This window comes from Lagenorhynchus albirostris, chromosome 7 (assembly GCF_949774975.1).
Source record: "Lagenorhynchus albirostris chromosome 7, mLagAlb1.1, whole genome shotgun sequence".
NCBI lineage: Eukaryota > Metazoa > Chordata > Mammalia > Artiodactyla > Delphinidae > Lagenorhynchus > Lagenorhynchus albirostris.
Genome location: NC_083101.1, coordinates 91537456 through 91548951, shown reverse-complemented (window position 1 = coordinate 91548951; position 11496 = coordinate 91537456). Strand labels below are relative to the sequence as shown.

At 49.8% G+C, this 11496-nt stretch overlaps 1 protein-coding gene across 1 annotated transcript; it reads left to right on the top strand.

Annotated features, from left to right (window-relative positions):
* Window positions 1–3530: 3530 nt before the first annotated feature.
* LOC132522675 (NUT family member 2F-like) lies at window positions 3531–8936 on the top strand (the record flags this gene model as incomplete). Its single annotated transcript, XM_060153227.1, is given in 7 exon segments — window positions 3531–4063; window positions 5021–5149; window positions 6196–6368; window positions 6820–7115; window positions 7528–7644; window positions 8097–8208; window positions 8521–8936. Coding segments are annotated over 7 exon segments (1776 nt in total), but the record flags the coding sequence as incomplete, so codon positions are not given.
* Window positions 8937–11496: the final 2560 nt, after the last annotated feature.

Below are 11496 nucleotides of genomic sequence, written 5' to 3'. Positions count from 1 at the left end.
ATGGAGGTTTTTCAATAAATGTTGATTCACAGGTGTTTCCTTTGTACGGTTTTGTCTTTTTTTTAATAACTTTGAGAAAGAGTTGACAATCTGGGCCAATTTCAACACAGCAGGTAATATGGGAACAATTTTACTTTCCCTCCCTCCTTTTTTGTAATATCTTGCAGAATTTCAGTTGGCAATAAAAACAACAACAACAACAAAAATAGTAGCGGGATCAACTTACTGACCTGATTTTTTAATACTTCCCAAAGAAACTTCAATCATCAGATCCTCTCTCTGGTCAATTTCAAGATTAGAGCATTTCTCACTCAACAGGATGCCTCTGAAGACCCCTCACACCTAATAGCACTATGTACCTCCAAGTGCACAGAGAAAAGACACAAACATGGTATCTCTTCGTTTCTTTAATGTTTCGTGATTGAGTGGAAATGAACTGTCTTCTGAGGCTTGTGATGCATGTCCAGAGATGTTTTTTCTCAGTAGTCAATGCCTGCCCCCAACCTCTGTGCAGGAATAGTCAGAGATCATGATCCAAAGGAATTTTAGATACTCCCTTCTGTGACTGGTCTTCCCAAATTACATTTGGGCTAATTTGATTATCTCTGTCTCTGGGGTGTAGGATTTTGAAGTATTACAAAAGTGATTGCAGAATTGGAACTGGCTAATTTTTGCACAGTGCAATTTTTGTATCAGTGGCCTTGAGAAGACTCCTTCAAATACTGTATCAGAATTATGAGTGAGAATCTTGTAAATAATTGGTTCAATGACTGAACAAGGGGAGGAAGCAACAAGGAAGCCTGCCTTCCTCGAGTGCCTGGGTACAATATTTTGCCTCACCATCCCTCTAGTATGAAGTTATTGGTTGAAAATCATTTAAGTTTTCCTTCATTATAAAAGCTCCAGTACTGAGTGTTATTCCCAAATTGTTTATTTTTTTTAGTCCCCAACAGGAGTTTCTTTAGATATAAAGTTCACCATGATGTTGCTTGAAATATTCTCACCTTATCTTCTCATCTTCTTCTGAGTCAATTTCTCCTGACAAGGGGCAAGGAACTTCTTAAGCACCAACAGGAGTCTTTTTCACACTGTGGAACAGTCCTTCTAAACCTCTGTTTCCCTCCCCAACACCCCACAATCAGTAGGAGTTCTACTGCTGCTACAGCAGTCAGTGAATCTCGTCTCCCAAGATATTGGGTTGCAATCCTCTGAGGTTTTCACCCTTCATCTCCCTTGACAAGTTTCCTAACAGGCCTCTCTTCTCACAACACAAAACACAAATACTCTTTCATATCATTTTGATAGTGGTAAACTGACTGACATGGATTCTCAATTTGAAAAAAATAATCAAACAAGTTTTTTAAAAGGAATGCTACCGTGATTCCCATGCAGATGGGACCATATGCAATGATGAGGCCTAGATTCTAAAGAGCAAGGGTATGTAATGCAGACAGGAAATTAACAAACTTGTAAGCAGGGCTTGCAGGCAAGGATTTAGTTGGAAGTGAGTTTGTATGAATGGGGATTGGAAATTGGTAGATGAACTCTTGGCATTGTCTCAAGGTGCACATCCATTTCATGGGTAGTGGATTTTTAACACCTAGAAAAACCAGGGCTCTAGGATGTTTAGTCCCTTTAACATGAGGAAAGAGAAGATTTTCCGCCTTCTTGTTCCTTACTTCTGTCCTTACCCCTACTAAGCCAAGACGTTCAATGCTATATGATGGCTCTTCCAAATCCATTTCATCTGAAGAGCCTGCAGATTTTGTGTATGTTTACAATTGTGTTTTGTGTTGGAGCCAGGATGCACACTTGAGTCTCTTTACTCCAAGTTCTCTTTCTCATAAGGATGAGTAACTAATAATAGCTTGGTATGTTATACTTTTTTGGTAGTGTTGCCAGATAAAATACAGATTTCAAGTTCAATGTAAATTTCAGATAAACAGGAAAAGAATTTGCAGTAAAAGTATGTCCAAAATATTGCGTGGGACACAGTTATACTAAAAACAAATTCATTGTTTACGTGAAGTTCAAAAACCAAATTCAGTTAGGCATTTGTTATTTTTCTTTGCTAGATCGAGCCACCCTATTCTTTCAGGTACTTTGAAAGTTAAGGGACTGTAGAAATTCTTGTTCCAGGAATCTAGTGCAGAAACAGAGGAGCCACGATACCCGTACAAAGACAATCATTGGAAATATCCTCAGATATATTGGAACATATATGAATTTTCAACTAGAAAAAACAATGAAGGCATTTTTAAAAATGAAAATAGATTGCCTTCATTTTTAGTTGCATGGCATATCTCTGGAAAGATTTTAATGAAACAGATAACACTGGTTTCCTCTGGGAAAGAGGATTGGGTTGACAGGGGAGAGAGGTGGGAGGAGGACTTGCCACTGCATATTCCATTTTGCACAATTTAATTTTGAACCATGAGAAGGTGTTACTTGCTTAAAATATTATACTAAAATCATTTAAAAGGTAAAAAAACTAAATCTTTAACAACCATGGAATACTATGAGAAAGACATTTAGTGAATTCTGTTCTTGGACATGGGGGCTGCATGACAGTTTTTTGATGGACGGGGGCTTTCCAACACAAAGGATCATTAGTAAGGCTGGTCCTGCTGGATGTTGGTTGGAGCACAAGGACCACTTCCTTAGGAGTGATGTACATACAGCAGTCAAAGACACTGGATCTGCTGAGACAATCCTAATTTCAAATACTCAGTTCCATGTGGCCATAAATACCCAAGTGTTTATCAGACTAACACTTGGGTATTTTGTTCAGAAAGTCTAGTCTCTGTTGAAGTAAGTCAAGAGCCTGGTAGGAAGCAGAGTGTGTTGAGGGACACAAAACTAGGTTGATGGATAAAGACGTGAAAGGAAGGGACCGTCATGTCCAACCTCGGTGCCATGAATCAAAAAAACAGTTTATAAACTGCCTAAAGAGGCACACGCCAATTGTGTTGCCACTGTGTGAGGTGGAAGGAACTTCTGGTTCTTGCCTACCTGCCAGAGCCCTCATGAAATGTCCCCCCACCCCACCCCACCAAGACCCACGTGCCCTCTGCCCCTCCCCCACTGCAGAAAGTTTCAGCCCACATTCTACTATTTAGATTCAAACTTGTCCCTCCTTTACTTGGATCCTGAGCAACTGCTGAAGCAGGTCACTCTCTGGGTCCTGGTCTTGACTTTTCTCATTGAGGCTACCAGGCAGCAGTAGTCCATGCCCAAGCCTGCAGGATGGCTTCAGAAGGAGGTAAGCCTATAGGCTGGGGGTGTGTTCTCAGAGACCCTGCCATCTCTCACATCCTTCGGGTTCACACGTGACACTTCACTGTGGGCACATAGTTGGACTGAAGTAGAGGGAGAAGAGAGCACTGAACACAAGCACATTTCAGCTGTGGAGACTAGGGAGCCTGAAGAAACCTGAGACTGCACTGGGGAGGAGGGGTCATTGGAGGTGGATCAAGAGGAATTTCCCTGGCTATGGAGAAAGGATGGCAGCAAGGATGACAGGTTGATTCCCCACGACGCCTTTGGTGGCTAATGGTGGCCGTGGACCCAGTGCCCCTGGGGCTTGCAACCTCACTGTCCAAGTCAGGTCACAAGGGAGTCCAGTGGAGGCCCCCCAGACTCAGACCTTTATCATTACTCAAGGCCCCCTCACCTGGAGTACTCCAGGGGCCCTCAGCGGGAGTGCTGCATGTCCTGCACCCGTATTCTTAGCAACCCCTGTGATGGAGACCATTGTGACTGCTCCAGCTGTTGGAGTTACTCAGGCTGGCAAGGGAGGCTGGACCCCAGGCTTTCCTCCTCAAGCTCCACCACTAGCTGCCCAGCTGGCCCCTATCATTTGCCCAGTGAACTATGGGCCTTGGCCACATGGCACTTCCAGGCAGGGCATCCTGGCCACCAACCAGTCCTATGCCTCGCACGGTGACTGCTCTAACCCCCAGAGCGTGTACAGTAACTTCCGACGTTGGCAGCGCCTCAAACCACTGGCCTGGAGACACCTTCCCCAGAGTCCTGATGTAGAAGCTCTGTCCTGCTTTCTCATGTGAGTGAACGCTCAGGGGGTCGTGAGCTTATCGGAGCTTTTAGATAAAGAGGACCTGGGGATGGACTTGCAGGTTAGGTTTCTAGGGATACTGGAAGCAAGGTCTGAGGGCGATGTTCATGCTATGAGAAGGCACATTGTCGGTCATATGGGTGAGCCGCCCAGTCCATGACATCATGACTGAAATGTGCCTCATCTCAACTGACCCCACCACCCTGAGAGTCTAGCCAACTTGCTAGACTTCTCATGGTAATATGGACTGAAGACTTGCAGTCAGAGAGGGTCGTGGTGTAAGGTGAGGAGCCAAGGAGTGAATGCCGCACTCTCCCGTGGTGCGATCTCCTTTCGTACAGGACTTGATGTACATGGCCGGGGGAGGTCACTTCGGAGGAGGGGGAGGAGTGCGGGGCCCAAAGAGAGCGCTTAATGCACGCCTCGACTTCATTGTTGTGGAGAATTCCACTAGGAACAGGGTGATGGTAGAGCTCTCCTAAGGGTGTGGGCTCTCTCCCACTAGAGTTGTGAGCCTGGCAGGCATTTCCATCCTAAACCTCCGGTCCCTCGTAAAAAGGGGACAATCACAGAGGACTCAGAGGACTGGGCAGAAAACTCCTTGGGCTAATCTATGAAGTGTTAGCTTCATAGATGGGCTGGCACATGCCACACCTTATTGATGATAGTGATTTTTATTATGAAAAGGCAACCTTGAAGAGGAAAAGAGCTCCCCAAGGCACAGTGTCCCAGCTATAGCCTGGGAGTGGATGGTCATCCTCGAGTGAGTGTGAGGCGGTGACAGCAGTAGCCGGGAAGGCTTGTCTTTGCCCTCCCAGACACCTGCCTCTCACCCTCCTGTTGCTCAGTCATGCTGCGTTGAGTGATGTGTGGTCCACATTGGCCAGTGGGGTCAGGCAGGTGGGGGCTGGGCTGGGCACGGAGATTGACCCCGAGGGCTTACAGCCCAGTGCTTTGATCCCTGGCCCGCTTGAAGCCCACCATGACACTGGAGGAGGCACTGTGCAGGGCCGTGCAGGAATGGCAGTGCAGAAGCAACTTTGACCGGATGATCTACTACGAGATGGTGGAAAAGTGAGTCAGCGTCCTGGGCCCAGGGGCTGCATGGAGGGTGAGGCGAGTGGGTAAGGGCAGGGTCTGGCCATGGGGGTGCTCATCAGAGAGGACAAAGGAGGAGGGCTGTCACCCAGAACAGGGGCCCCGCAGCCCAGAGGCCCTACTGTCCTCCAGAAACCCCTCCCTCACCTTGAGAGTTTGAGTCTTCTGTCCTTCCTCCACCAGGAGCTCTGCCCTCCCCTGATTTTGACCTACCCTTGCCTTGACATGAAGGTCTCAGGACGGCGCAGGGTGAAGCTGTGAGTCCAGTAGGGGTCCAACTCCGGCCATATGGGCTGGGCCGGGGAAAGAGCTCCACCCGCCAGCCTGCTGCTTCTTTAGTGGTGGGTGGCTGGCGGCCACTGACATAGATTTGGGACCCCCTCTCCTCATGAAAAGTGGCCTGAGTGGGTACCCTGGCATCCCTGAAGAGGCTGGGAAAGCCAGCTGTCATCAACCCAAGGGTCAACGGCCCTTCCAGTGTTTGCTCCATGGTAATCCCCTTGGTTTAAGAAACAAAACCAAATAAACGAGCGCCTCTCAGAGGAAAGGAAGGCCTCTCCTCTGAGCTCAGCATCCACGTTGCCCAGCCTCTCCTGGGCCCTGTCTCCAGGTCTATGTTCCAGGACTCTCAGTCCCAGCCCAGGGTTCTGGATTCGGGCAAGGACCCCTGTAGGGAACACATGCCTGTTCCAGCCTCTGGCTGTCAGCCCTTCACGTGGTTCTGCATGGGGTCGGGGGGCATGAGGAGGGTGCCCCCTGGGTCAGCCACGTGTCCCATTGACCTGGTTCAATTAAGCGACCTGGGTCTATGCTGTTGAATGACCTCCAGTGCTGGTGAGGCAGGAAGGGTCCCAGATCTTGTATCAGTTCCAGGAGCAGCTCTCTGCTGTGGACAGCACCTCACAGGACCTTGACAGCCTCAAGGCACATCCTCTCCCAATCCCTCATTCTTGACTGCCTTTGTTGGGATCCAGAACCCAGGCCTTTTCCTCAGGGTGGCCTATGCCTCCGTCACCCCCCAGGTTCGTGGAATTTGAGGCCAAGGAGGAGATGCAGATTCAGAAGTTGTAGTGGATGCAGTGTGCGCAGGACCTGCCTCCTCCAGCCCCACCGAAGCTGGATCCTCGGGGGCCCCCAGCCCCGAAAGTGGGCCTTCAGCCAGGCACCCAGGTTCCCACTGGAGTTGAAGGCACAGGTAACAGGGACCTAGGGTTGGCTACTGTCCCCACGTGGATCCTTTTCCTTCAAGACAGGGGCATTGGTCTTTCAACCAAAACAGCCACCGAGGCGGGAGGTGGGGGCATGGGGTCTCAGCTGCCCTTTGTCACTATGGGGTATTGACTTGGTCAGTTTTGTAACTCCTCTCACACCTCCCTGTCAAAGGACCCCACAAAAAGTCTGCCTAGGAAGTGGGCTTGATGGGCAGACCCCTAGAAAATTGGAGGTTCCCCACTTCCTTACTTGTGACTCTTAGATGCCCCCCTTACCTCCCCTCTCCAACAGTGCATGAGGCTTCAGGTGGTCCTGACCCCCCCCACACCCACATCAATGTCCCCCAAACAATGCCCTCACCAACGTGTGCTTGGTGGTCAGGAGGTGGACCGGGAGTCCCTCACCTTCCTTCCCTTCCTCCTGCTCTGTCTCAGCCTGTGTTCCCAGGATGTCCAGCCCCAGGGCCCAGCCCTCCCGCCCAAAGCCACACAGGTCCCAGCGGCCCCCAGAGCCCAAGGCACCCAAGGATATTCCCCCTGAGGCTGTGAGGGAGTATATGGACATCACAGAGGCGCTGGTGGGGCCCGTCCACTCAGCCACAGGCGAGTCAGATGCAGAAGGTGGAGAGGACGGAAATGAGCTGAAGCAGGAAGAGGACGGCACCTACTCGGACCCGGGCCTCTTGAGCTACATTGACAAGCTGTGTTCCCAGGAGGACTTTGTCACCAAGGTAGGATAGGCATGGAGCTTGGGATCTACAAGATGCCAGGGCATGGAACACTCAGCACCCAAGATCTGGGCTCTGCTCAGGCCGTTGGGACTTAAGCTCAGCTCCTTGTTCCCGAACCAGGTGTTAGGGGAGGTTTACGCAGATGTATGTGTGTACATGTTTGTGTCTCTTTGTGTGTATGCCTTTGTGTGTCTGTGTATGTGCCTCTGTATATGTGCTCTTTTGTGTGTGACTGTGTATGTGCATGTTTGTGTGTGTATGTGCGTGTGTGTGTGTTTGTGTGTGTGCTGACCATCCCTGCCTTGTGGAGGAGAGTGGGGTGGGTCTCTGCTTTTCACTTTCCCTCTGGGTCTTCTTGTCTCACAGGCCACTCCTGGCCAAGGATGCTCACAGCCTCTTCTTTCTGTCCAAGGTGGAGGCAGTCATTCACCCTCGATTCCTGGCAGAATTGCTTTCCCCAGACCCACAGCTGGATCTCTTGGACCTAGTGGAGGAGCTGGAGCAGGAGGAAGGGCTCACTCCCGAAGAAGTGAGCCAGAGGAGGGAGAGGGACACTCAGGGAGCCAGGGGACCCCACAGGAGGGGGACCCCAGGTGATCCAGGGGACAGGGAAACCCAGATGTCCCAGGGGGGCCAGAGGAGGGAGGGATCCCCGGTAGAACAGGGGACACAAGGGACACCCAGGAAGACTAGGGCACGGAGGGACCCCAGTGAACAGGGGAGAGGTAGGGCCCCAGAACAGGAGGGCCACCTGGTGCTGTCCATCCCTCCCCTGCCTGGGAGGTCTGGCATGGGGAAGGGCCTGTTCTGGGGTGGGTGCAGTGCAGGGTGAAAGGAAGGAGAGGATGGGGAGCCGGGAGGGGAGGGAAGGGCACAAAGCTGGGAATAAGTTGCAGGAGTATGGCAGGAATGCCACAGTGTCTGTATTTGGATTCGAGTCCTGGAGTCACTGTCCGTCACTGTCCTCCTCCCTCCTACCAGCTGATGCAGAAATAACTCCTGGCCTTGAAAGAGGACGAGGGTGTGCGGGCAGCCCCGAGTCACAGTGCACCCGGAATGGGCTCAAGTCCTTCTGAGTCCAACGCTGGCCAAGGTGCCCAGAGGCACGACCAAGACCCCCATCTAGGGGTCAGTGATGAAGCCTGCCCACCAGAGCTTGATTCTGAGGCTCCTCATAGGCTCATGCAAACAGACACTGGCCTGTGCAGGCCCAAAGTCTTTGTTTCCTCTCGAGGACGTCAGGAGGTCTCTCCATCCCCTCCCCAGGGTCAAAGGCACGCTGGCCCTCTACGGGGACCCAGGGATGTGTCTATGCTCAGAGAGGCCCTCTACGGGGACCCAGGGATGTGTCTATGCTCAGAGAGGCCTCTCCTGGGCCCGAGGGCCCAGGGACGGGTCCGGTGAGGACGAGGAGGAGCTCCCCAGCCTGGCCTTCCTCTTCGGCTCTCTGCTGGGTGTCCCAGAGTCCTGCCCATGCCTCAAGGCCTGGTCTCCCCTGGAGGTTGGGGGCCCCAGAGTGCTCCCCATGCCCCCTCCCCTCAGAGAAGAGGCCTCAGCCCAGCTCCACCAGCCGCTCCCAAGTCGAGGAAGCAGGCTCTGTTTGGACACCCAGCCACTGCTGAGAAGCTGCCCATCCCCGGGGCTGGCCTCTGGGTGTCTGGGAGGCCAGCCTTGGCTCTGGGGCCGGCTCTCCCCTCACAGCCAAGAAAGAGAAAGCGTGACCCGTGTGTCACAGAGAAGAGTAGGAAGAGGAGAAGAAGCACTGCAGCCAGTAGGGAACAGCTGGGCCGGCCCTCCAGGGCGGCTCCCAGGGGAGCCTAGGGGCTCCCTGTCATCCCAGTGCTGATCCTAGATGATGTGGGGGGAAGGGAGGGAGGGCAGGACCACCACGGTGGGGAGGGGGTATGGGATTGTGGGAGGTTAGGGAGGTGGGGGAGGTGGGTGTGGCCAGGTGTGGGTGGGAGCAGGACCTTTGGAGTGATGTATATCAATTGTGAATAAAGATAGTCTTGGTGGGAAATGCTCTCAGGCCACTGTCATCTTGTTCATGTTGAGCTGCTCCACAGAGAGGAGCTGATCCAGAGAGGAAGGAAGGATGAGGGCGGTCACAGGAGCTCTGGATCTACAGGTGGCCAAACCTTTCCTCCACATAGACAAGGACTCCTCAGGCTGCCCCTGGGAACGCACAGCTCTCACTTTCCCCAGGGACCCCCTCATCATCCCCTTATCTAAAGCCTGCTTGGCTAGGGGCCTTCTGGGGCATCTGTACCATCTTCTGCATCCCAGAACCTTCTGGGGAGGCAGAGCTGCTTTTGTGCCTTTCAGCCCTCTGGACACTCACCAGTTTCTAGGATGGAGCCTGGAGACAGCCCTTGTCATTATGGAGCTTCTCTCTGCTTCCCTGAAGTGGCCAGGTGACGGCGCTGGGATGACCCTCCGCTCATCCAGGGTGTCCTGTGTGGGTGGCCTGACCAGAGAGGAAAAGTCTTGGCCATGGGGACAGGACTGTCTGCCTCGTCGTAGCGGGAGCATCCTCTAGTCCCACTGGGATTATTGCAATGTGCTGTCTCCCCGAACTGCCCCCCCCCCAGTCTGTTTAGCCCCCGTCATGGCCTGTGCTGGCCCACCTCTGAAGCTCCTTCCTCCTAATGCACTCAGATGCTCTGACCCTTTGTGAACCCGCCCTGGGCCTCACCCCCCCTTCCCTGCTAGCCAAAGCCTCTTCTCCTGCTTCTGAGTTCTGATTCCTTCCCCAGGACCCAGGCGGGGTTGGGACAGCAGAGACTCCCTAATTCGCCCTCCTCCTCCCTGAGATCTTGACAATCACCTTTGTATGTTTCTATGATTTTAACTACTCTAGATACTTCATGTGAGTGGCTATGACATGTCCTTTTATGAGTGGATTAGTTCACTTAGCATAATGTCTTAGAGGTTTATCCGTGTTGTAGCAGGAGACATGATTTCCTTTTATTTCAAGGAAGGACATATTTCACTGTATTTATAGACCCCATTATCCGTTCATCTGTTGATGGACATTTGGGTTTCTTTATATCTTGGGTATTTTGGATAATGTTATGATGAATGTGGGTGTGGAAATATCTGTTTGAGATCCTGCTTTGAATTCTTTTGAATACAAATCCAGAAGTGGGACTGCTGGATCACATGGTAGTTATATTTTTAATTTTTTGAGGAAACTTCATATTGTTTTCCATAAGGGTTGTCCCATTTTACACTCTCAGCAACAATGAGAAAGATAGCCACCATCAAGAACTTGGTATATATCCATCTTATAAAAATGTTTATGCTTTCAGCACAGCTGTAGATAATCAAAATTATGTATAATAATAATATTTTTGGTTATATATGGTGTCATGTAAATCATATTGCCTTTGGCTTCTTCTTTTAACATTCTTACTTTAAGAAAAATTGATATATTAGATGTTCTTTAATTTTTTAATTATTTATAATTTTGCATTGTATGCATACATTAAAAATAATTTATCAGTTCCCTTGTTGGTGAACTTTTATAAATTATAATGTGACAGGGTAATCAGTTCCAGAGGAAAAGTTTTTCCTTTCAGAACTTTGAATATTTATTCCATCGAATATGGCTTTTGTTACTGTTTTTTCAAATTATGCCATCAGTACACTGTTTCATGGTGGGTGATCAGTTTCTTTGCTAATTGTTTTTTTTAAGATTGTCTTTTGTGTTCTCCAGTTTCTTGACACGTGATTAGTTTCAGGTTAAAAAAATTTATCCTCCATGTAATCTATTTTGCTTCACTAACTGATAATACACATTCTTCATCTCATCCAGAACATAATATTATCTTTTTCAAATGTTACTTCTACTCATTCTCTCCTGTCTCTACTTCTAGAACCCTGGATATATGTATATTAGACCATCTTATATATATTCTCTATGTCTTCATCAGCTTGGACGGCTATAACAAAATGCCATAGACCTGGTGGCTTGAAAAACAGATGTAATTTCTTAACAGTTCTGAAGGTTGGAAGGCCAAGATCAAGGTGCCATATTCAGTTCCTGGTGAGAGCTCTCTTCCTACTTTTCAGATGGTTGTCTTACTGTGTCCTCACGTGGCAGAGAGAAAGAGGGATCTCTCTTGTGTCTTTTCTTCTAAGGGCACTACACCCATTATGAAAGCTCCATTCCCATGACCTAATTACCTCCCAAAGGCCCTATCCCCAAATACATTGAAGGTTAGGGCTTCAACATAAGAATTGGTGGGGGGGATATACGTTCATAGCATTCTGCCCCTGGTACCCAAAATTCATTTCCTTATTGTATACAAAATACATTCATTCTATCCCAACAGCCTCAAAAGCCTTAACTCATTCCAACATCAACTGTAAAATTTAA